Here is a 27,203-nt window from a genome sequence, read left to right as displayed (position 1 = left end):
CTTCAGATTCACATGCGACCCACCCTCCTTCCCTGGGAAAGCTAGACCTTCTGCATTTTATGGTTAAAATGTGGGACTAAGTCTACGAAAATCTGAGGTTCTCTCAGGAAGGTTTTACATGGTGAGGCTAATCTGATTGGTTGTTGATTTTATTTGGTCTTTTTTTACAAAAAGAGGTCGATAGGTTACACAACTAGGATGGGCCTAGGTCTAGTTTCTGATTTGTAGGGATTTGTACTACTATTTTTATATATACACCAGGGACTCCCATCTGGACGACAGGGAATGATTCAAGCATGGGAATTTATGAAAGTTTCAAATACTGGAGAACTAAAGTTACAGGTAAGTAACTGGTTTACTTTTACCATGTGGACTTGCTCATATTCACTTGCATTGAATTGAAATGTATGCACATTGTATGGATTTTAGCATTATACACCCCAGCTGATCAAGGGTAAAGTTCTGGTTATTTGAAAAGGCAATTGCTTAGTATTATTCTTGATTGCTCGTGACAATTTTGCCTCAAAAACGACAGACTTTATAGGCTTACCAAAGTGTTGTATTTTTCTTTTACACTATTGGTCTGAGAAACATGCAGCTGCTCGCCTTCGGTACCATCAGAATCAAGAGCGGAAAGGGTTGGCCTTGGCCCAGTTTTGCAGAGCCATAATAGTATGGAGATTAGGATACCAGTGGCAAACTACCTCAATGCTTGAGGCCCAATAGTTCCAGCTTGCTTAGTGGTTCCACGAAGAGGGTCTAACACTAACCTGCAGAGAGTGGAAGAACAACCAGCTTATACCATGAGGCCCCAGTATCTGTTCCATCACCAAGAACATTGACGGAAGTAAAAAACATGGGAATCCCCAGCCTTTCCAGTGACCAGAGCAGCTATCTGTTCCATGCAAACTCACACAGGTTTCTTACTCTAGAGGGTCAATGCCAACCATTTACCTGGTCAAGTCTGGCAAAGACAATACAAATGTACTGTACCCGAGGACCCTGCTCTTACCACTCTCAACCTGCAAAATAAAAAATTCTCACATGCACCTACCGTAACACATTTCACCAGCTCTCCAACCCCTTCTCCAACTACCAATATCCAGTCACTACTCTTTTAATGAACTCTGCACTGCCCATATGGATATTCATCTCCAAGTAAATCTATGATTATCACCTCAGCTAACTCTTTCCTACAAGAAGAAATACACTACTGGAATATTTGCCTTGTAAGAGCAGCAGGCCTATAAAGTTCACCCTCCTCAAAAACCAGAAACATCTGAGAATTGCAGCCTAGATATCAGAAAGGCAACAAAGATACAACTCTTTCGGGTGCATATTGGGTTCTGTGGTAGTGAGCCTGGTCTTGGTTTAATTGGGTTCTTGTTCAGAAATGTCCTAGCTTGGCTTTTCAGGCTGGTCTATTCCTATTGGAACAGGATTCGTTTGGAGCCATATGGGAATGCTACCCCAAGCAATTGCCAGTGGTTAGATTTTTCAAGTATTCCCCCAATTGACTTTTGTGTGCTTGTCAAATAAATAGTATTACAATCTTATTTTCTTTCAGGTTCTTTTCCTCTATCCTGTAAATTTCCCAATATCTTCCCTAATCCAAGATATTGACCCATGGAAAAAACGCAGGTAAGTAGTAATGAGAAATAAAGTACTACTAATAAATATTTAGGAAAAGGATTGTTACTTACCCTGTAAGCATCCCTTCTTGGCATGTAGTGCTGTAGATCTGCATAAGTCCGCCACCCAGTGTTGGGCTTGGATGATTGCAAGTTGTTTTTGTTACAAGAAGTTTTCTTTGAGTCAAAAGCCTGTGCGGTGACTCCTCTTGGTGATACTGCACACAGTCATCAACACCATCTTCAGATTGTTTTGCCATAGGTGAGAATGTAAGTATGCTATATATATTTGAGCAATGAGATGTCCATGCAGTAGTATGACATAAGTATTTAAAGTGTACTAACTGCAACCTACACAAGGGTTTTGGGGAGGAGGGTTGGTGTATATGAATCAACAGCTGCCAAGAACAGATGCTTACATGGTAATTTATTTGAGGCATGTGTTCTGTAGATACACATGCTTTGCATAGTCTGTAAAGCAGTTCTTCCTAGGCAGTGGTTAATTTGTGGGGGTTGCAGTTGTTTGAAAAAGTATTCTTAGTACAACTTGACCAACATTAGCTTGATGTCGTGCAATGACATCCACACAATAATGTTTTGTGAAAATGTGTGCGGAGCAGACCATGTTTCTGCTTCGCAAATATCTGCGATAGGAATGTGTGCTAAAAAGGCAATAGAAGCTCTTATTTAGCTAGTGGGGTGAGCTTTAGGAGGAACAGGTAAAAACCTTTTAGATTTTGCGTAACATGTTTGGATACATTTAACTATCCATCTTGAAATGCTGGATTTAGAAATTGCCTTTCCCATACGAGGAGGTGCAAAGGCAAAAAATAATTGTTTTTTTTCCCTGAATGATTTAGTCTAATACATTAGAGCCCTTTTGACATCTTAAATGAGTATTGTCCTTTATGCAACAGAGTCTGGTTGCTGCAAAAACACAAGTCAATGGATTGATTGATATGAAAATTGGAAACTACCTTTCGTAGGAACTTAGGGTTTGTTCTAAGTCCTACTGTCTCTATGTAGTTGGAAGAAGAGTTATTCAAGGGTTAGTGTCTGAATTTCACTGGCTAAGGGAAGTAATAGTGCTAAAAAGGGACATTTTCATGGTAAGTATTGCAATTGACAAGAGTGAAGTGGTTCAAAAGGAGGACCCATTAGTCTTGTTAAAACAATGTTCAAGTTCCATGCTGGTGCAGGGGGGAGTCTAGGAGCAATGTATCTTTAGTCCCTCCATAAAGGCTTTGATATTGGGGATTTTGAACAATAAGTGCTGGTTATTTTGCAGATAGGCTGCAAGAGCAGCAAGGTATATTCATATAGAAGTATATGCTAAACCTTAGTTTGTAGATGCAATAAGTAGTTCACTATTGTTTGTACTTTTGCATGGAGCGGGCTGATCCTTTGTTTGTGACAGAGTATAACCAATCATTTCCATTCCGTGGCATAACATTTTCTTGTCGTAGGTTTGCAAGCTTCTTTAAGAATGTCCATACATTCTTGAGGTAAACCAAATTCTAAAAAGGCATGCGCCAAATCACAAGATTCATCTCCTTGGGATTGGATGGTCTTAAGTGTCTCTTGGTTTTATGTGAGAAGGTCCGGGTTGAGGTGAAGCTTCTTGTGTGGAACTAGAGATAGCTCTAAGTGTTGAAAACCATTGTTGGCGAGCCCAAGTTGGAGCGATTAGTATCATGGTAAGAGAGGTTTGTCTGAGTTTCCGGACCACTAATGAAAGATGTATGAGGTGGGAAAGGGTGTGCAAATATCCTTAATCAGTTGATGTATAGAGCATTGCCTTTGGACTGTTACTGTGGATATCTGCTGGTGAAGTGTTGGCATTTTGCGTTTTGTTGCAAATAGAGCTATTGGCGGGAACCCCAATCTATGAAAGTACAGCAGAAGAATCGTGGGGTGCAGTTCCTATTCGTGGACTTGCTGCGTTTTGCTTAGAAAGTCTGCAGTTTTATTGCTTGTCCCAGGTGCTCTGCTAGAAGGTGAATGTTATGTATTGCTAATCTCTGTATTTTCTGTTTTAACAGACAATTGGAGTGAATGCACCTCCCCCTTTTTTGTATATAATACATAGTTGTCATATTGTCTGTTTGAATGAGGACAACTATGTGTTGTAAGTGAGGTAGGAAGAATTTCACTGCTAGGTGAACAGCTTCCAAATTTAGGCGATTGATATGGAGATCCTTGTGTTTGGAATCCCATAATCACTGAATCGTTAGGTCTTGGAGATGTGCACCCCAACCTATTAGGGAAACATCTGCGGTCAGAATTATTTGGGGGAACTGGGTCTTGTAAAGGCTGCCCTTTGTATAGATATTGTGGTTTCCACCATTGCAGAGAGTGATGTGTGTGGCTGTCACCAACATTAGATTGTGAAGTTGACCCAAAAATGGATTCCATCTATGATAAACATTCTTGTAGCGGTCTCATGTGTAGTATGACCTGTCTTTTTGGGGAATAATGAAGTGTAGTGAATAAACGCTTACTCCCTGAAACTGTTTTTGAACTAGTTCTATTGCCCCTTTTTGGAATAGAGCCCTGATTTCTTGTTGCAGGAGAGTTTGATGTTGAATGGACTGTTTGCGTTTGAGAGGTGGAATATTTGGAGGAATTGTAATAGGATCCCGACAGTAGCCTTGTTGGAAATAAATCACAACAGATCAATGGGTGTTGGACATTTTCTAAGTGTTGAGAAATTGTTGAAGATGACCCGACTGATGTTAAGTAGTCTTGGGAATGGCAAGGAAGCCACGGTTTGTTACTGGTGTTAGAAGAACAGGTGTTGTTCCCTCTACCTCTGCCTTTAAAGTTATTCCCTCTATAAGAATCCCTGTAAAAGGATTTTAGAGAAGAGGTTTGTCCATCTGTTTTGTAAGTTGACCCAGTGGTGGCTCGGGTGGCAGGTCTTGCACCTGGTTTGTACTTGGGCCTATGAAAAGAACCACAATATATACTGGTTTGTAGAACCCCACTGAGTTGCAACCTTTGTGTCCTTTTTCATTTTCTCAAGGGCTGTATCCACTTGGTCCTCGAACATATATTTTTTTTTAATCAAAAGGTAAATACAGAATAGCCTTAAATCCCGATACCAACAGCCGTACATGCCTACTTAAGAGTATACTGGTGTTTATACCTCTGGTAGCGGAGCCAGCTGCATCAAATGCACATTTAATAGAATTATTGGTAAAAAGTTTTCCCTCATTAACAATTACCTATCCCCTTTTTCTGTGCTCTTATGGAAGGTATTGGAGGAGCCCCTCCATTTTGTCCCAGTGGGCTCTGCCGTATCTTGCTAATAGAGCTTGGCTATTGGCTACACACCAATGATTAGCTGCTTAAGCACCAACACTTTTTCCAGAAGCATCTATTAGTTTTCTCTATCTAGAGCGGGTGCATCTCCTGATGTTTGGGAGTTAACCATCTTGGTTGCATTTGAGACTACTAAAGAGTCGGGGGGGTTAACTGACCATTAATAAAAGGTAGGATCTGATGGTGCTGCCTTGGATTTTTTTTGTCAATGCATGGTGCTATGATTCTCGCTTTGACAGAGTCTTTAAAAATGTTATCTCCGTGAGGGTCATGCCTTAAGCGAGTAGTAAACATTGTGCTTCTCTTAGGGCATTAGGCAAATTATCCCCAGAAAAATACCCCTCTATGGAATCTTTATATTAGGGGACCTGGTGGAAAGTTGCTGCCCATGCTGTTAAATCCTGATATGCAGAGGCATCATCAGGTGGTGATGGCTGTGTGGGATATAGATCATGGTCCATATCCCCTTGTGGTGCAATGTCAATCATCCCAAGCATCCCCAGGGTGTATGTTTTGTGGACTGTCCTGATCATCTCCTTCTATTGGTGAGTGAGGAGACATGTCACTTGCCTCAGATAAATGTAGTGAGTGAGGTGGGGGGGGGGAGAAGATGGTGGTGGTGTTTGTGGGGTAGGTGAAGATGGAATAGGGATGTGCAATGGGCTAGTGGCAGTATCATTTCTCCTCTTCTTTAAAGGCTGAATAGGAGCATCCAAAACTTCTTTAAAAGACAACTGCTTTTTTAGAACATTGATGTTTTGCTGGTTGGAGCACTATTTTTTTCGTTCCAGGCTAAATCTGGAGTCTTTTTTTGTTTTGGTCAAGCAGTTCTTTTCGATCACAGCTGATGCTTTGGGCTTAGGATTCGGTGTACAAGTATTCACTGTCTGATGCCTTTGTGCCAGTTGAAGAGTGGTTGAGTCATCATTGGATTGAGACTCTTAATCAGAATTATGGATTGATAGCGATTCCTCCTGTGCCACTTGTGCTTCCTCATCATCCTCCTGTTGACGACTGAAGATATTCGGTACACCGGCCACTTGCTTACGCTGCATGTCTTGGCGTCGAGCACCTCAGTCTCAAAAAGTCTTTTGAGATCTAAAAGACTTGCAGGCCTTACAGCTCTCCTCTCGATCAGGCGAGGCATAGATTGCAAACAGAGTATTGGTCGGTATGAGGATACTTGAAATGACAATTCAGACAAACGGAACTGCGTCCGTTCCATTAGCAGGTAATTCTCTGATGGACGGATTCGAAAGTATGCCTGGCCAGGCGTAGCCTGCGGCCGAGGGAGCACACCGAAGCCTCGCTACCCAGGAGGGTGATGGCTCGGACACTATAAACTAACCAATCAAGACAATACTTTCAAGTGGTGGTACTAAATAATCGAAGGGAGCCCAAAGGAGTCTCAAACAAGAGCACAAGATATTACATCCGAACCCACAGGCCCCCCCCAAAAAAATCTGAAGATGACGACCGTGCACAGTATTACCAAAAGGAGTCACACAGCCTCATAATTCGAAGAAAGCTTCATGGAACAAAAACAACTTGCAATCTTCCGAGCCCAACACAAGATGGTGGACTTATGCAAAGCATGTGCATCTACAGCACACATGCCTCAAACAAAAAATAATCTTATTTTATAATTTGTTTGTCCCCCCCCCCCGGATTTCTTGAATCTTTTTGGTTAACAGAAAGCGTGAACATGATCACTTTTTCCCTTGGTTCCCAATCTGCTTGCAAATTCTAGTGAGAAAACCACCATCAAGGATATTGACTCCTGTTTTAAGTAACAAAAAGTTTGTCTAGTCATGTTCATCATAGCCTTCTTTTCCAGAGTTTCTCACACCCCATTATCCATTGCTACTCCCTGCGCACTTGCCAGGTCCACACCTCATTAAGTTGTGGAAGAGAATTCGGAAGCTTCTAGCACAGATAAGGATGCCGCTAGTCCTCCTCCTCAGGATCATCTCGTTCCCGGAGTCAGTCTCTCCTCTCCGCAACATCCTTGATTTCGCCCTCTTTGAGCTGTGTTGTGTCTTCATCTATTCTCTATTGCTCCCACTTTTCCTCCATGGACTAGCAAGGCATTTTGGCCTCATCATGCCTTGCAACAAGTCCTGATGCATGGTGTGGCCTGGTCTCCTTCAGCTATTGGCATCCTGGTTGCAGGCTGCTTTTGGGCTAGTCAGTGTCATTGCACTGCCTTCTCCCAGCATCATGTTCTCCCTGATCAAACATTAGCTCTTCTTTCCTCTTCCTCCTTTCTAGTCTGAAGTCCCTCTTCTTTCCAAACTCGGAAGTACTTCCTTCCTCGCTTGCTTTGGGTCTGTTGCTTAAGAAATCGCTCCAAAGTGGCAACATCTTTTGGAGAAATATTTCTAGCCCCATTTAAGGTGCAGGCATGTCAGACTGTCGAGTTGAAAAGATCACACTATTATTTTTTTCCACCACTTAGGAAAAAGCTACCTGATGAACACACGCTTAGAAAGGTGACCATCTGGGGCACTTGATGAAGCACCTGATCAATCATGTGTTCAGATGTTCTAGAACTTCCAGAATCCATGCTGGCCTGAGGACAGACTGGCAAGTGTAATTCTAAAACAGCATATGAATGGAATTAGTAATTAGAAAATAATTAAAAGTTGCATGTGAATGCACCTCTAACCAGTCTTCAATCTGCTTGCTACTGTTTTGCTTTGAAGGCTTTTTAATTCAATACATTAATAGCTAATCACCAAAACAAGGCTGATACAAGGGAAAACGACAAGACAGTTTTATTTTTAAGAAATCATTTATTAGAAACTGTATTTCCCCAATTTACAGTGTGATATATGTATGTACATATATACATATTTATCTTTATTTAGATATTTTACAAGCGACAAGTAAATACAGCCACTTTGTTTGGAAATGGAAAGTGTTCTTCCAACCTTTATTTGTAGCAGTTTGACTAAATAAAGAACCACCATTCTAAAAAGAGCTCATGTATGCTTTATGGAGTCAGTAAAGTGAGAAACTATCAGTTCATCAGCACCCGTAACACTATACATGTCCAACATACTAACATTGTTCGCATAAATAGGAAACGTAGGAAGCACTTAAAAATTTGACAAGATCATTTTGTCAAAGAGAAGGATCATCAAAGAGCCTTGCTCTTTAATCGCCAAACAAAGGAGATGGTAATTTCCAATCAGGTAGGCAGAGATGCTCTCAAACACAAAACAAAACACTGCCATTTCTTGCCTCTTAAATGAAGAAAATGTTGAAAAAGGAATGATACAATCTTGTTCAGCCTATGGATCAGGTTCTTGTGATAATGGGTTTCAATTCAATGCATCATTCAATTACTTAATGCTACAAAGTATCAGGAGTCTTTCACTAAAACACTTTTTTTATGTACTGTATCCATCAAGAAACCACAATCTACAAATCATCCAATAAGAACATTTATAGGTTGACTGAATCAGCCATGTCCGGTAAAATGAGTCGTGATATGGAAATGTGACTCAAACAAAACGAGTCTACGTGTGGATTTAACAGTATTTTATGACCGATAGTAAATACTGATTTTAATGTGAAAGAGTGCAGAATAGGTTTCACCTTTTGTAAATTTGCCGACACTGCATGCTTTGCACAGCTCTTCCACTTATGCTGTACCAATATGCATTATGGTACAGTATACTTCAATTTAAATGTTCCATCATTTTCAGAAGAATTTATGGAACCACAATGGAGGGACACATTAGCGAAGCACACAAATGTACTTTCTACACACCTTCCTAAACAATTCACATTATTTACTATATTATGCTATAGGAAACATGAGCTAAAACTCTAGAAATGCTTTGACTAGACAAGGTTACGTTTCTAGCCTGATTAGCATGGTCACTATGAAAACCTATTTTAAAATTATTCTTTCAGAGTAGTTTATTTAATTAAATGGAAAATGGTTAAAAACAAAACTATTAACAGAGTGAAAATGAAAAATGAGACTTTTGCTGCATTTTCTACTAAGCTAGAATAGCAAAAAAGACCTCTGTGGCAGATGGAACATTTAAATGTTTATTCTTCGTCACCGCTCAGTTGTATAACATGTAGGAGTTGTTTATTTTCACATTAGTATGACTCCAGTGTAGCAAATGGAAAAAAATGTAAACAGACTGCTTTGCTCTTTTTGAATTGCTCAGTCATTCCTCCTCTCAAAGGAGTTACGGATGATGGGGTATAACTATACTCCAAACACTCAAGAGACCTCTTCATTCTTACCGCATGCCATTAGGTGAACTGGATATGTACACACTGGACAGAACATTACTGTAGAGAAACTGGACAACAATATCATACAATTAAACAGATAAGATACTTCCATTGTGGCTTGGCTCATTTACCAATTCCAAATTATTAAACGGAAGGGATGCGGCTACAACGTTCAATAGTGAAATGACAACTGCTATGGGGCAGGTCCCAGGAGAGGAACAATGTGCTCTAAGAAAAGAATATTAAGGTTAAAAGGGCTAGACAGAACACAAAAGTGTGCAGGTGTAACCAGTATGCCTAAAATACCTGAAGTGCTGATGACATAAGGCACTTTTTTTTAAATGGTGCGAGGGACTGAAGCCAGTGGACATCTCAGGTGAGATCAGCCTGATGAAATATTTTGTTATGAAGGAACAGAAAATAAAATATATGTTTGATGCTCAAACATACCACAAAATCCGAAACTGTTCTGAAAATCTAATAAAAGATCGTTAAGATCTGAGGATTACAAAACCCATCCAGATGATAAGTGGCAAACGTCGATGAAATATTCCACTTCCATGTGCACTTTTCCCTCTAAATCCCATGGAAGGTAGACTGGAGTATAAACCCCACCTCTAGTCACAATTGTGATGCTGCTCATCCACAAGCAAATCTCAGCCTGTCTTCCCTCACTTTTTCTATAATAAAAGTCGTTTCATTAGCTGTATACCCCCTTTGTATGATACTTCTTACAATGTCAGCATGGAGGATTGTACTCAAAGGTTCCACTGCCAGAACACAACACAATCTACACCAACAGTATGAACTCCTTCAACTTTTCCCACTTCTCCAAAACCACAAAATGGAGCACCTTCATTCGCATGCATTGAGCCAATTGTACCCCACCCCCAAAAAGTGACAAATACAAAAATACAGAGGAAGTTAGGTCATGGAACACGTGTGCAATGGAAGTGAGTTTCCAGATATTGGAACACCCAATTCCCCCATTTGCATATTCTTAATCCAAGTGGCTTGTAGACAAATTCAACTGAAGATTAACTTAATATATATTTATATGAATTTTACATTTATGGTACATAAAACTTGAAAAATACGAGCTTCATAAATATACATGCTTAGTCAATCAGTCTTTCTTCATATTCCATTTTTAGGACACCTGAAGCTAGGAGGTTTTACCTACTTTAAATGTGTCTTTTTTGATTCACCTAAAGCAAAAGATATTTACAAAAGCAGTAAGAAACAAGTACCACCAACTCTAAGAACTGGCTGTAAAAATATTATTGTGGGATTGTACAGGCAAATTGCAGCCCATGACTCCCCACCCTATTATCCTACTTCCACGTTTTATTTAGCTACTAAAAAAGCAGCCGATAATGTCATACAGTTTTCAGTGCAATACTGTACATTAATTTAAAAAAAATCCTATAATACAGAAAATATCAGCCCTCTGGGGGGGAAAAACAGCCTCCTAATCAACCTACAAGCGTGGACGTATTTTTTCCATCACCAAGCTACAAGAAAGCAGTCCGCTTTTTTAGTCACTAGTCTGCAGACTGCCATCTGTTTTGTTCGCTCGGCTCCCATTCTCTCTATGCATCCTTTATTTAAGAGTCCCAAACCTGGCCATGCTGGACAGTCTAGTGTGAACCATAGAGGCAGTGAAAGGTCTACTTTTTCCGGGCTATTCTCTTTTGCAGTTTTGACTTGTTTGCTGCACCGGCTTCAACTACAGCGAGTTCAGTTTAGTTTTGGTTTCAATACCTTACAACTTAGTCAAGGTGCTGTGAAGCTCGTCTCTATGGCGCTCCACTAGTTTCAGATGGCTTCAGGGAAGCACATTTCCCAGGCCACAGTAGCTGTGAATTTTTGCAACATTATGTTTCAGTGGTTTCCCCATCACTGAATAAGCAGTCAATGATGCAGATCCCTAGAGCCCCCATGTCTCAGCATAAAACTATGAACTGAGCAAGACTTGCTTGTTGCACGGAGTCCAGGCTAGTCTTTCTATTAGGAACGAGTGGTTTGAGCTGGATCCATAAGCAAAAAGAGACGGATGAAAGGGGAAAACCCTGCAAATGCCTGAGGCCATAAGATGGTGTGTTAACAGGGTTACAGAACACAAGTTCAGTTTCAGGCCACAACTAGGAAAATCTCCGAAATGTTGCATTTCTTACTTTTCATGCAGTGGCCCCGAGCCAAGTCACTAGACTCTGGCTGTTTAAATGGCCACCCATCCCAGACGATCCTCATTCTGGTAATGCTTTATATCGGCCTTCTCTGGGTCTACATACTCATGTGCCATGACTAGGGTGCTGCTGCAAGTCTTGACCAGAGAAAATTGGGTGCAGCAGAGGGTGAAGGTGCAATGCTGTGGCAGCTGCTGAGCCAGGACGAGGGGCAAATAAGGTTGGGTAAAGTGCATGAGGCAGGTGGTGAAGGGTTAGGTGGCCTGGGTGGAGAGCAGAGGCTGGAATGATATGAATAGGGTGACCAGCAAGGAAAGTAGCTGGGTGGGCAGGAATCAGTGAATGGGTAAGGTGAGAGAGCGAGATGGGCGTTAGGTGGTGTTGAGGAATATGGTGCACCTGGGCCAAAGCTTGGTGTTGGTGTGGGTGCATGCCTACAGCTGCAGCTGCAGCAGCAGCAGCATGATGTTGCAAGATAGCATGCTGGACAGTAGTGATGGATGTGGCCGAGCCTGGTGCTTGTTGCTGTATATGAATCTGCTGCATGGTGGGAGGGACTGGGGTGAGGGCTGATGCAGGGAAGGCCTTTACTTGCTTAGCCAAAAGCTGCTGTTGAATGTGCTGCTGGGCTGCCTGTTGCAATTTGCCGTACTTTTCCATCTCTTCTGGCGTAAACGTAATGGGCTGGCTCTCCAGTGGTGCCAGAGAAAAATCATCTTCTCCCTCAGGGTCTCCATCAATGCTCAAGCCCTCACTCTGGGGTCTGTATGCCGAATAATGCTCTGGATCAGGACCTAAAGGCATCAAACTGCTATCCGTAGGAAATGCTGGGTTACCACTGCCAACTGATTCCAGAGCTACCCGGTCCTCACACATACTGGTCCCATAGCCATGAGGCAAAAGCTGCTCTGAGGAACTGTAGTATTCTTGATGCTCTGGTACTCCAGGAGGAACTGCAGGAGGATGCAGCACTTCAACAGCTTCTTCTAATTCATGAACAGACGGTGTGTCATTTACATCAAGCTTCACAGGTGTATCGTTTGTAACAGGTACTGTTGAAAGCAAGATCTCTGCACATGCTTGTCCGGCATCTGCCAGGTCCTCAGTTTTCTCCATTCCAGTTTCATCTTTCTTAACAGTGCATGGCTTGCGGTTTGTGGGCAACTTTCCAATTAAAGGCATCCCTGGCTTGTTACCCAATGACGGGGGCAGCTTAGGGCCAAAGTAGCCCTGAGGGGGATCCTTTAGCTTTGCCCCACCTTTGCTTGGTCCTGCTGCAGTCTCTCCCATGGTAACAGATTTCCTGTCCATCCTTCGTGACTGAATGTTTTCTAGCAGCTGTTTTGCAGTTAAAGAGCTCTTTCCATCAAACGGCTCCCTTTCAGAACTTTTTCCGAAACTTGAACTGTGAGAAAGGGTACTGCTGAACCCCTTAGAGTCCCTTCCTCTACTGTCTCCTCTTTTTGAATGGCCATCAGTCCTACCTGATCTGCTGTAACGGGGAGACTGTGAACGGTAGATTTTTGAACGGTTAAAATCTCTTCGGCTAGCTCTCCTATCATCCGAGCTTTCATGACCACGGGACCCCTTTCTGGAAACAGAACGTTGGGATGGGCTTCTGGTGCTGCGACTACGGTCTCTGCTGTAGCTACGGCTACGTTTCCAGCTCCGCCCTGTGTCGCTGCGGCTTCTCCTCTTGCTGTGGCTCCTGCTACGGCTGCTGCTCCGTGTTCTACCTCTGCTTCTTGTTCTTGACCGACCCCTAGTGTCACTTCGGCTACGGCTTCTGCTCCGGGATCGGCTATGGCTGTAGTCAGAGGAAGAGTATTTGCGCCTTTTCGATGTACGTTTTGAGCTATTGTAGTCTGAGTCATCGTCCGAGCCATGGGATCGCTTTGATCGCCGTTGGGACCGGTTGCTATACTCACTATAATCACTTGTATCGGAGTAACTTCGCCTGTGACTGTAATGACTGTTGTCTGAAGTCCGGTCAGAACTCGAAGAATAGGACCTTCGTGAAGAGCGTCGCTGACCAGATCTCGAGCGGCTCTTAGACCGTCCGCTTCCAGAGTCATCATAATCACTATAGTGAGACGCAGGTTTTTGGCTGGAGTGCTTCTGATGAGAACTTCGGTCACTATCACCACTACTATGACGGCTTCTGCGCCTGGACCTACTCTCTCGCTTGACTGAACATTGTCCATGTGTAGCAGAACTTAAAGATGAAAGTTGGGTCTCGGGTTTGGGTTTCGTGATGGCTGGCTCTTGGCATAAATTGACAGCAGTGTCATTTTTGCTGATAATGATCCTTTCTGAAATAGAGAGAGGCTTTAGAGGAGTCACCTCACGTGGACTGGTCTTTGCCTTTAGCAGCTGGCTTGCAGAATTACAACCTTCGGTTTTCACAACAATCTCTGCATCGACAGGGATGGTGGTCTTGGTCTTCTTACGTTTATGCTTCTTGCGTTTCTTTTGTTTTTCTTCACCAGCCTCGTCTTCTGCCTTGTGCTTGCGTTTACGCTTGACAGACTTTTTATGCTTCTTCCTTTTTTTATGCTTGTGAGATTTCCCAGATTTCTCTTTTTTAACAACGCTATTCTCGTCAGGTTCACAAAGCACTGCAACGCTGGTCTCTGCTTTATTCTGTGCGCCACATGTATGTACTGGAGTCTTGACTATGTTCTTTACATCTAGACAAGTAGACAGATTTTCAGCGTCTTTGCCTTTGTTCAAATCCTTTTGTTCTACAAGTTTGGAGGTCTCCTTTCCAGGAGTTTGGGTATCTTTTGTTTTTTCGATACTTTTTTTATCAGCTTTGTTTCGTGAAAGTTTGAAATCAAAATACAAAGGGTTACAACTGTAGGAAATAGCTGGCTGTGTCTGAGTAAATACCAAGAGTTCTGACGGCCACTGCAGCATTGTGGTGTCGTCTTTACCCAGAACAGGAAAAAAAGGGCCACTGGGCTGTCTAGGCCCATCCAAAACTTCAACTCTACCTTCAATAGGGTTAGTACTTTCATCTGGAGTATTTGATTCCAAGCTTTTGTTTTCAATAAGTTCACTTAAGGCAGTTATTCGGGCACCTTTCTTTTCATCCTGTTTAATCTCTTTGGCATGGATTAATCCCTCTGGTTGCTTTGGATTAGTTACAATGCTCTCAGCACTCCCTAGATTCTCTGCTTTGATATTGCTTGCAGTGCCCGTTTTGGGGATGACAGACTGAACCTTTTTCCTTTCAATTACATGATCTTTGGTGGTAGGATTGCCTTTGATGGCCTCACCACCCTTAGCAGCTGCACCTAACTTGTTAGCTCCACCCACCTTCATTGCCTCACCAACCTTGCTCATTCCACCTGCCTTAACAGATTCTCCGTTCTTGGAGGCTTCCCCACCCTTGTTAGTTTCCCCCATCAGGACAGTCTCACCACCCTTGGTAGGCCCACCCACCCTGATGGACCCATCACTTTTACTGGGAGGACCCAGCTTAATGACATCAGCACACCTAATGGGACCACCCACCTTGACGGTTTCAGCCCCTTTCTTTGATGTGCCAAGCTTAAGGACATTACCATACTTATTAGGTGTACCCACTTTTACGACCTCACTGCTTTTGATATGACCACCCATCTTCGAAGACTCACCACCCTTGCTTGATGCTCCCACCTTAATGCTCTCGCTGCCCTTGGTGACCCCACCAATTCTGGTCTCACTGCCCTTAACATTTCCACCCACCTTAACAGGCTCACTGCCTTTGATAGGGCTCATAGTTTTTATAGCATCACCACTCTTGACAGGCACACCACCCTTGTTACCTTCATTGCCCTTAACTGCCCCACTTGACTTCATGGTTGCAACCACCTTAATGGTCTCACTGCTCTTGTTGACAATGCCCATATTGGCTGCTTCACCACCCTTGCTTACTCTGCCACCCTGGGTAATCTCAGACTTTATTGGTTCTGCCCCTTTAATTATACCCCCAGTCTTCTTTGCCTCTATGCCCTTTGTGGCACCACCACCCTTTATGGGCTCTATGCTCCTTATGCCATCAGCCAACTTGGCAGTCCCGCTGCCCTTGACAACATTTGTAACTTTGATAGTTTCATTGCTCTTGACAGCGCTTACAACTTTGATGGCAGGTGCAACTTTGATGGCTTCACTGCTTTGGCCCCCATCACCAAATTTGACTATGTCTCGGCTTTTGACAGGATCATTGTTTTTGCTGCAGTCTTTAGATGTATTGCATTTGATGGCATCTCTGCCCCTGCTGACTGTACTGCTGTCATTACATTTGTCACCACTTTTGATGGCCTCCCGAACCTTGCTGCCACCTGTGACTGCATTACCATCGCTACCTTTGTTACAGTCACTGGCTTTGACAGTGCCCCGCACTCTGGTGCTACTGTCGCTTTTCATGTTGTCACTGCCTTTACCAGCATCCTTCCCTTGGCTGCCATCGTTACCCCCGATAGGGTCAGTGCCTTTATCACTGTCTGTAACTTTCACAGAATCTCTGACTTTGAAGCCGTCAGTTGCTTCAGGTCCTTTCTCGTTGCTGCTGTCTTTTGCAGGATCCTTGCACTTGCTTGCCTCTAATCCTTTGCCGGAAGCATTATTATCTGCCTCCATCTGGTCAGTGGACCTCATGAAGAGTAAAAACTGAAAAGGTGGTTTCACTTTACAGTGTGCAGGAGGTATGTAGTGGTAATACTCTGACTCTGCATGGAGTGCCTGCTCATCTCGCTTCATTTTCTTAAGCTTGGATAAGGTACTAGCCAGTGAGGCACCCGAATCAACCTCTTGAGTTTCCTCCTCCTCAAGCGTCTCTTCAGGGATGTGACCAAGTTCTACTTCCCCTGTTCTGACCAACATCCCCTGCTCTAATGATGCTTTATCAACCAGCATGCCATCTTCAGTTAGGCTAGTGTCTTCTACTTGGTCTTTAAAAACAGAAGATGGAGACTCAAGTTTTACAGGCACCTTCTTGGCAAATGAGAAACAGACTCCAAGCTTCTGCTGTGGGGTCCCCACATTGGTTTTCATGCTGAAGCTAACTGATGGAGTTGCTGGAATAGATGCAGCTGCTAAAGAAACTGGGCTACTTGTAAGTGCGGCATTTGGAAGGGGAATTGTCTCCAAAATGGTCTCTACGGCAGACTGGGGAGGACTCATTTGAGCAAAACTGCAATTCACAATCGCATCATCCCTTTCATCTTCACAGCTTTCTTCATCGACAGCAACAGTTGTGGGTCGGAATCTTGGGCCACTTCCTGGAGCACTACAAGCAAATCAGAAAAAGATGGGAAAAAAAGAAGCTTACAAATCAAACGTGACAAGAAAAATTGATATGCATCAGGACAATAAGTTACCTTTACGCAACACTGACACGGTCACTGAGCTCTCACTTTCACATGCCTACCTCGCAACCCAGACCCGAAAGTAACAGGTTACTTAATAGTTTTGCAGCTCAACGCTCTTCTAGATTCACATGCTTTGCACCATTCACCACTATCCAGGTGTTGGGCCAAATGTTTTTAACTATGGCATCAACTAAGTCAGAGCCATTAAGGCTCACGAAAGCAGCAACCTTAAACTGCAGTGCCCTACTACATGACAATTATTTAAATTATTTTTCTTGGCACCAACTTCCCTTCTTCACCAGGGACGTGGAACAGTCTCATATAAATCTAATAGAGCTTCAAGCTACAAAACTTGTTAAATATGAGTAACCTCTTTCTTTTACATCATTAAATCTAATCCAGATGCACATGCTATGCAAGGGGTATGTAGCAATATATAACTGTGGTGAATGAATAGTCATGAATACATGTTTTAACATAGTTTTACCCACCAATGCATCGCTATTATATTGTACAAATGCACTAAAGATATATGCTGATAACCAAGTTGTAGCTGCACAGGCGAAGACATCATACCCAAAAACACCAACGTTGCACCCTTTTTACAAGTATAACGTAACCTTGGTTTACCCGTCAATGTTGTATTCTGTAGTTTGTCAAAACAATTTACCTGGCTATTATAACCTTACTCGTAAGTAACCCAAGAAATAGTGAACCATGCAGTACAAATAACTTTCGTTTTAGTTCGAGTTAGTTGTGTGCAACACACGATAGCTGTACCTCCATCTAAAGAGAGTGGACTTCTTTCAGCTGAGTTTGTTAGAAGAGAAGATAACTGAATGGTCACATTTGAAAAGGGGATACAAGTTTTGCAACAAACTGAGAACGTGTCCTCATAACTACTTTTCCTTGTGAGTTACTCCTGCACTGGATAAAGCTCCTAATTGACAATCTCGCTGGAGAGTTAATAGCTAGCTAATAAGAAAGTAGTATTTAACACTTTATTTTTTTAGACTTCAGTTCTGTGTTGCTTCAAACAGTACTTTCATGAGATCAGTTAAAACCAAATTCACATCTAAAGTTGGTACTGGTATAGTGTGTTGTGGATAACGTCTTTTTGAACCTTAAGCACTTTTTGATTACTGGCATTGGGAACCTATGCCCAATTCAGCCCTGGGGTATGTTCTGCATTTGCAGACAAACCAGAATCTACTAAATTATTAGATATTGCATAAAAACATTTACTAGCATTATACAGTCTTGATTTTATTTTATAGGAAAGTATGAAAAATGTCAAAATGGACCATCATCTGTTACAATTCATATGTTATTCAGCAATACAGTTGCTCTTTAAACCAAGATACTAAAATCAGACAGTAAAAGAACATTTGGTTCATCATACATCTAAAATAGTAAGAACATATAAGAAGTCAATGCACAGTTAAATGCCTGGAGTTCCGCAACTGTAAACATCTAAAAAAAATACAGTAAGACATCCAACATTCTTTGGGTAAGTCACCAGATTATGTCATTATTCTATTCGTATAATATTCATGTAGAGTGTGATGATGCAAGTGCCTACAACAGCTTATAGCTGTTCTTAGGAAAAGACGGCAGACTCGGATTGTACCAGAGTGAAGGGTAACATTTCAAAATTCACATAGTTCTCAAAAACTGCCAAATCTTATGATAACTTATAATCTTAGAATAGAACGCCAAGTTCCCATTTCCGAGGCCAAACTACTGCGGATAGTCTATAAATAAATCATGCAATAAAATATAGCCAAAGGGAAAGGAACGACACACCACCCTGATTACATGGAAGCTGTAAAAACTGTATAGCACGCTGCGTTTTTTTTTATACTGCCAGCTAAACTTTTGCCAGGTTTATTAGACCCTCTTGACGAATTCTTTCTACAGAAAGAGCTGAATATCCCTAAATAGATCAAGTAAACGCAGTAAGATGACCATTTTAATCATGTTTCACTTACCTATTAGGCCCAAATGTAATCTATTCCATTTCATAAAGATCCAGAGCAAAGTCTAATATAAGGCCTCCTAATTTTAATTAGTGATCTCCGCTATATGAAGAGAGGTTCTTGCACCAAAATAAGCATAAATAAAAAAGAGAATTGGGGTTCTCTGGGATAATAAACGTTAAAATGTCCATCTTATTGGTTGGTGTTCCATTTATACCCCGAGATTAATCCGAAATCGGCAGCTGCATTCTTTATTGACGCAAGACCAGTAACAGGGTAGTAAGTCAATATAGCTGTGTCGTCTGCATATGCTAACAGCTCAATTTAAGCAGACATGGAGATAGAATAAAATTGGATCATTTTAGGGCCTAGATAAAGGGCTCTAAATATAGGGAAACCTACTGCGGAGATAGTGGGCCTTCCTGCAGAGTGCACCGGCTAATATAAATAGACAAACCACCCATATCACTTAAGCTGTTAATGACTCATACAATGCCTTCCGACACATGAGGTTATCAAAAAAGTCTACAGTGTTCATCACTGACCAAAGAAACCGCCAGGAGACCTTGTCCAATGCTTTTTCAGCGTCCAACACAATAATCCCGGTGAACCGGCTCCATACTCTAGCCACCTTGAGAGCAGTGACAGCTATGTTGATATGCAAATTAGTATTGTGTGCTGATATAAAGTCATGCTGCACTGGATCCACTAAATCAGTGATAACCATACCAAAGCGATGTTAAGTTTTCTGATATAAATCAGAGCCAAAATTAATCTTCAATAAGAATCGAAATTTGCCTAGCTAATGTGACGGTAAGTTTCAATTCTATTAAGGACACGGAGGCGAGGATTATGCTTTTCTTTCTCCGCCATTTATTAAATACACAACACACAGCAGCCCAAGAAAAGCTCTTATTGGAACCAAACATCGTATTACATCAAGAAACTTGAGAAAAAATCCACAAGGTATGAAATAGAGCAAAATGTCTAAGACTGTAAACCACAAGTCCCAGCACTCCAACTTGTAAACCAACGAAGATAGTCCTTCCACAGTGTCCATTATCCACAGATAGGAAGTCCCCTCTCTGAGTCCTTCCTCTTTCTTCGCGAATTACGCTTCATCCTCACTGGTCCTGCTTGACGCCATCATTCCCTAGTGAGAAACACATCCGCGTCAGCGTTGTACAACCAGATGCATGTCAGCAAATATAAGCAGAAACAACATCAGGCATGAACTCAACAGTACTAAAACTGGAAAACCTACGTACTTACTGAAATACGGGTGGGACGTCACTCGTGGACGATCTGGGTGGGATAATCCTCGCCTCCGTGTCCTTAATAGAATTGAAACTTACCGTCACATTAGCTAGGCAAATTTCGATTCTAAGGCAGGACCGGAGGCTCGGATTATGCTAGTTTAAAGCTTACTCACCACCAAACGGGCAATATCCACCACTGGCTTGAAGTAAAACTTCTTAAAAGTGGACTCTGAAGACCAATCCGCTGCACGCATCAAGTCTTCCAAACGTGCACCTACTGCAAAAGCCTTAGAGGCCATGGCTCCTCTGGCAGAATGAGCTCCGAAGCGTTTCGTATCTATGCCAGCCTCCTGCATGACCCAGCGCACCCACCTGGCAATGGTGGGGGAAGAGACTGCATGGTGTGGTTTTCGCAAGGCAATCAACAACTGGCGTTCGCCCGGAGGGCGGAGATCCCAAGTGACGTCCTCATACGCTTTCAAACAATGCACGACGCACAATTTTGGAACATCCACAAAAGCAGGGTACGAAATCGTCCTGGAGCCAGATTTTGTACGGCGGCCAACCGTAAAGGTGACGCCTTCAGGCGAAAACACCCGTGCGGACACATCCAGCGCCCGAACATCAGACACTCTGCGACATGACACCAAGCATAACAGCATGGCCAACTTGGCTGAAAGCTCTTTTAAAGACAAATATCTATTAGCTTGCCAGGAAAGAAACAAGTTCAACACTACGTTCACGTCCCAGAGGACGGAGTAACGAGGTTCCGGCGGCAAGGACAACCGGATTCCTCGCAAGAGCCTGCACACAAAAGGATGCTCACCCACAGGAGAGCCGTCCACCGGCAGATGCGCCGCAGAAATCGCTGAACGCATGGCATTAATCGTGCGATATGCCAAACCCGCCGTAGCCAATTCAGCTAGAAAGTTCAGGATGGGAACCACTCCGGCGACCAAGGGATCCAGACCCCGTCGAAGACACCAACGCACCCACTTAGACCAAGCGGATTTGTAGCGCTTCGACGTACTGGGAGCCCAGGCTTTGGACAAAAGCCCCTCAGCCGGTCGCGAAAGCCCTGGGAGCGACCAGCGACCCCTGAAAGCCTCCATACCATGAGATGGAGAGACCCCTGCACGAGGAGGTGATGAGGTTCCTGATCTGGACTGAGAAGCAGGTGAGGAAACTGGGGGAGTAGGATTGGAGAATCCCAAGAAAGTTCCAGTAGAACCGGAAACCACACTTGAGACCTCCAGAACGGAGTCACTAGGACCAGCTCCCCCCTCTGCCGGCGTAGCTGCGCCGCCGTTCTCGTTATCATGGAGAAGGGAGGAAATGCATAAGGAGACTCCCGGCTCCAGTCCTGAAGAAACGCATCCGTGGCTACCGCCGCCGGATCCGGCCTCCAACTGAAGAACCTTGGCAGTTGATGATCCAACCGAGAGGCAAAGAGGTCGATCGAAAAAGGACCCCAAAGGTTGTTCAACCATCGAAAAACCGGAACATCCAATTTCCACTGACTGAAATCTCGCAGATATCTGGAGTGCCAATCCGCCACCTGATTGGACTGGCCCGGTAAGTATTCTGCCTGTACTGACACATGATTGTCCAGGCAATAGGCCCAAAACTCCTTCGCGAGATTCGCTAGTGCACGGGACCGAGAACCTCCCAAATGGTTCACGTACCGTACGGCTGAGACGTTGTCCATCTTCAGCAGGACGCACGACTGCACCAAATCCTTGGTCCAGCAGCGGACGGCAAAAGACCCCGCCAAGAGTTCCAGACAGTTGATGTGCAACTTCTGCTCTTCTGGCGACCAGGCTCCGCCCGTGGAAAACTCTCCGCAGCGTGCGCCCCAACCGGCTCTGCTGGCATCGGATTCGATCACCAAATCCGGGACCGACCCAAAAATCGCCCGACCATTCCAGGCCTCCATGTGTGAAAGCCACCACAACATCTCCTCCTTCACCTCTTCCGAGAGAGGAACCACTTGATCGTAAGACAAACCTCTGCGCAAGTGAAAAGCCTTGAGGCGTTGTAGGGCCCTGTAATGAAGTGGCCCTGGGAAAATCGCCTGGATGGACGACGACAAAAGACCCACTACTCTGGCGATCTGCCTCAACGACGTGTGGGTCTTCCCCAACGTCTGCCGCAATACATGCCGGATCTTGGACAGCTTGCGGGCAGGAAGACTGAGGTTGGATTCGACCGAGTCTATGATGAAACCCAGGAACTCTATCCGTTGAGAAGGAACAAGAACCGACTTGGACTCGTTGATAACGAACCCCAGCTTCTGCAAAAGTGACACCGTCAGCTGCAACTGTTGCCCCAGCTTCCGAGGGCATTGGTCTAAAAGCAAAATGTCGTCTAAATAGACGATGAGTCGAACGCCTTGACCGCGTAAAGACTCTATCACCGGGTGCAACACTTTCGTGAAGCACCACGGCGCGGAAGACAGACCGAAAGGAAGGGCCACGAACTCGAACACCTGACCCTTCCAGAGAAACTGCAGGAAACGACGGTGCGGAGGATGAATAGGAACCACCAGATAGGCGTCCTTTAAATCCAACCGCACCATCCAATCCTGTGAGAGAAGAATGTCGCGCAAAAGATGGATCCCCTCCATCTTGAAGTGGCGATACACCAGCCACCCGTTGAACTCTCTGAGATTGATGACTGGACGACGGCCTCCACCAGGCTTGTCCACAAGAAAAAGGTTGCTGATGAACCCCGAGGGATGACGTGTTGACTGACGAACGGCTCCTTTGCGAAGCAAGTCCGCGACCTCCTCGTCTATCAACAACGCATCGGCCTCCGAGAACACCATCGGAGGAGGGGCACTTACCTGAAACGGCTGATCGTAAAATTCTATATGGAAACCGCGGACGGTTTGGAGTACCCACGCGTCCGCAGTAAGATGTGCCCACTCCCCCCAGAAGGCCGCTAAACGGCCGCCAACGCGAACCTGATCCGCCGGAAGTACACTCACCGGTAGCGGAGTTGTTTCCGGCACCCTTCCTGAAGCCGCGACCTCCAAAGCGCTGTCCTCTGGTGGGATAGAAGTTTGTATAGTTGGCAGATGTATTATACTGTCCTCGTCCGGAGCCTTGCCCTCTGTTGCTGGCATTCTGGCCACCACGGCCGGTCGCACGGCCCCTGTTGCGACCAGCCCCGGAGGAAAAACGCTGGTGGAACACGCGTTTAATGCTGGATTGTGCTTTGTCCAGCGAGGTAAAGGTGGAGACAAACTTGCCCAACTCTTTAATGAAGGGCTCGCCAAAGAGGCCACCCTGGGCCACAGCCCCCGCTTCCGAAGAGGCTAGATCCCCTAGCTTCGGGTCCAACTTAATTAAAAAGGACCGTCGGCGTTCTGTGGAAAGGGCGCAGTTGGCGTTACCCAAGAAAATAATCACCCTCTGAGCCCAATTTGACAGCACCTCAGGGGAAATGGTCGCACCCGTGACCTTAGCTTCCTCCGCCATATCTAGGATTTTAGTAATCGGACCCACCGCGTCCAACAACTTATCCTGGCATGACCGCCAAGAACGGTCTATGCCCTTGCGCGGGTCCTTCATGAACTTCGCCAGAAAGGTTGCCATCTTGGAATCAAGGTCTGGAGTCATGGCCACTTTGCCTTCTAAAGATGGTCTAGGGCATTCCCCCCGTAAGCAACCCCTGGCCTCCTTTTCCAGCGGTTTGCGCAGCCTGCTTGCAACGAACTTGGCTACCTTGTCGCCCGGGGCCCACGCAGCTGACCGCGGATGAATAATTTCATCCGGGTCCAACATGCCCGAGCTATCCCGAGGCAACTCCGCAACCGAGCCCGAAGGACGCCAGGAACGCTCCGACTGATCATCCTCATCCGAATCTGGGGAATCCCTGTCAGGAGAAGATGGTGCAACCTCCGAAGACGCCACCGGGACAGGGGCAGCGGGCTGCTCCGCGGGTGGCGCGGTCGCCTTGGCCAGGAATGCATCCCTGAGCCGCTCAAAGGCGCCTCTATCCACCCCCTGGGCACCCTCCGACGGCCCTTCCCTGCAAGGCTTCTTTGGAGCTGGGGGACCCTCCCCCGAAGTGCCTGGGAGATCAGCGCGAGCCAGCTTGGCACACTCCTCTACAATACGCGCTGAAAGGCGGTCCTCCATAGGGCCAACCACCTCCGTTACACACCTATAAATAGAACTATCAACCGCCTGATAGAACTCATCATCATTGAGATAAGACTGGGAATCGTCATAGTACTCCTCTTCCATGATCAACGGCCCTGAGAGACAGTGCCCCGCACCTGACCAAGAGGACACCTAAAGGAGCACCAAACACAGCCCCAGCAAAATGGGGGTCAAGAAATATTGCTACAGACCGAAGGACTGCAAAGGGTTATGGGCGGTAGAGACTGACCGCAATTAGGGCGCACTCCAGCCCCACACAGCGCGCTGACCCACCACAAGGGACCAGGTCTGCCCCCCCAAGGCGCGCTACCACACCAGGAGTCAAGAGTGCATCAGCCGGCACCACCGGCATAAAACGCGGTAAAACCGCAGTACCGACCCTCAACAGGGCGTAGCAGTGCACAAAAGCACTGAATCAGGATTACAGACCCAGCCAGAACCGGGCGTACATGAGGGGGCAAGAGGACAAGGCTCCGCGATCGTTGGTCCCCTCAGCGCGGCTCCTCTGAGGAGAAAACCGCGCCGAAGACCAACGAGACGCCGCAGTGCCCTCTGGCGGCCGATACACGCCGCGCACCACACCGGGATAAAGTCGCGAAAGGAGCGGAAAACCCGCTCCCGCGACGTCTTTGGGGCTCTGCAAGAGAGAACTGCCGCAGCGCTCGCACAAGCCCCAAAATAACAATAGAAAAACCCCAACTGTGAGGCTAAAACCACATCACACACAAGAGCAAGAAAAAACACTTAACTGGCTGCGAGAGCAGCGAAGAAAGAGGAAGGACTCAGAGAGGGGACTTCCTATCTGTGGATAATGGACACTGTGGAAGGACTATCTTCGTTGGTTTACAAGTTGGAGTGCTGGGACTTGTGGTTTACAGTCTTAGACATTTTGCTCTATTTCATACCTTGTGGATTTTTTCTCAAGTTTCTTGATGTAATACGATGTTTGGTTCCAATAAGAGCTTTTCTTGGGCTGCTGTGTGTTGTGTATTTAATAAATGGCGGAGAAAGAAAAGCATAATCCGAGCCTCCGGTCCTGCCTTAGAATCTGCACAAGATGGTTCTTTATTCTTAGCAAAAACTGCTATGAATGTTTCGCTTATTGATGCAGGTACAGAACCAGATATGGCTTGAGAATTGAATTCAAAACTGAAGAGTGGCTTCTACATTAGAAAAAACATTCTAAAAACTCCAACGGGAATAAGTCACGCCCAGGAGCCTTGCCGGCCGCAAGCTGAGAAACTGCTTTATGTATTTCCACCTCAGTAACTACAGTGTACAGGATCTTGAGTTTATTTCCTCATAACAAATTAAAGACAACTCTCCACCATTTCCTCTGTTACCTGATACAAAGCGGAGTAAAATTCCTTAAACACTAACAATAAGAGGTTTGCCCTTTTACATTATTACCCAAGGCCTCCGACACCAATGACCGCACTTACACCTTTCCTATCTTGAACCTGGAAAACAAGTAATCTGCCAGTTTCCTCATTATTTTCAAAACTTGAGACCGGTTTAGTCTCTGCTTTTAAACAAGCCTTGTCCCAAATCCTTTTCCTAAGCATCATGCACACCATAGTAAGCCATTCTAACAGGACTCAGAGGAGGACTGAATGGTAACAGTGAGGGAAAACTCAACTTCCAATTGAAGAAGCACCATCTGCTCACTTTTTCCCTTCCAAATCACAAAACTCACGGTCTGTCTCCAAATGCTGGCTTTTAGAGCATCCCATACTATCAGCTTTGCTGAGCCAATATTGTGGCCCACAAATTCCTCAAGGGCAAACTGCACAAAAATAAAAGGACATACTCAGGGTCTAAAAGCAACTTCTGACCAAATGTCCAACAAAGTGGAAAATCACTGAAAATCAGTCCCTTTTGATTAAAAGTGAGAGGGCATTATGAACCGACACAATTCAAGGGTTAACTAATACTAAGTGCAGAACTCATAGTATGACTCACCACGAACATGTGCATATGCCAGGACGTAAAAGGGGAAGCAGAAATTTAAGTGAGCCCAGGCTCCCAGTCAGGACACATGAGCGCCAAACTTCAATTAAAGAAAAAGAATCTATCACTTGCTTCAACGCTATCCTAGACGTTGACATGAGATGGTGTCTAGACCTGGTTGTATAACTAGATTAAAGTACCCTCACATGATAATTGGTTCTGGCCATAGGCTAAGCTCAGACAGAAAGACGTTGAACAATGATGGACTGCCTTCATTAGATGCATTAATGCCACAAATAGTTAATCCTAAACAACCCCTATTTTCTTGTACCAATAAGACAACCCTATGATTTGGGGATAAAGTACCAGATACTGCCAGAGACCTGTATCCCAGACTTCCAACCTTTCTGGACTCTGGTATAGTTAGAGGAGTCTCCTGCAGATAAACCTAGTCGGGCTTTAATGAACTCAATTCCTCTCTGAGCAGTTTAATCTCCGGAGGTAATCTCATACAATTTAAATTCCAGGTTAGAATCTGTATATCCAGGCTGTGAAAAAGAAAGTTGCTAGTCATCATTTCTTATATTCTCATTTCGTATGGCAAACTTAAATAGAGAAACAAGACATTGCAGCCCTTTCCAATTTGAATTTTCTCCCCTCCAAACTAAGCAACCGTGCATGTTTTAACAAACATGTCAATTCATTCTGACCACTACTCTGCCTGAAACCCGCCCCCGTGCCAACCCAATCAATCCCTCTCCCTTTTTTCCAATCCTCCTGTGCTTGATTCAAATAGCACAAACAAACAAGGCAGCATATTGCTTAATCCCTCTTAGGAGCAAGCACCCCAATGTGCTTGTTTTCACAATTCCATGATTTAACATCCTGAGCTACCTTACCCCCTAATCTTCTCCCCACAATCACCCACACCAAAACCCCCCAAACCACCAATTGTCCCTGCCCCCCCCCCTTACTCCACCAAACTATCCATACCTGTCCTTTTTTCTCGAGGGGAAACAGAACTTAATCCCATCCCCCAACATCAGGGCAGAGCAGTCTATCACCAACTATCTCCTGTTGGTAGC

The 27,203-nt window shown here is 44.6% G+C and overlaps 1 protein-coding gene across 3 annotated transcripts in view; it reads right to left on the bottom strand.

Annotated features, from left to right (window-relative positions):
• Positions 1–7,730: 7,730 nt before the first annotated feature.
• Positions 7,731–27,203, bottom strand: part of GPATCH8 (G-patch domain containing 8) — a 480,524-nt gene continuing 461,051 nt past the window's right edge. For all 3 annotated transcript variants that reach the window (XM_078645162.1, XM_078645164.1, XM_078645163.1), the window contains one exon: positions 7,731–16,679. In XM_078645162.1, coding sequence (XP_078501288.1) covers positions 11,510–16,679 — 5,170 coding nt within the window. In that variant the 3' untranslated portion in view covers positions 7,731–11,509. The remainder of the gene's footprint in view (positions 16,680–27,203) is intronic.

Source organism: Lissotriton helveticus, chromosome 5_1, assembly GCF_964261635.1.
Source record: "Lissotriton helveticus chromosome 5_1, aLisHel1.1, whole genome shotgun sequence".
Lineage (NCBI taxonomy): Eukaryota > Metazoa > Chordata > Amphibia > Caudata > Salamandridae > Lissotriton > Lissotriton helveticus.
The sequence above is the reverse complement of the archived record's forward strand: the minus strand, read 5'-3'. Positions and strand labels throughout refer to the sequence as shown.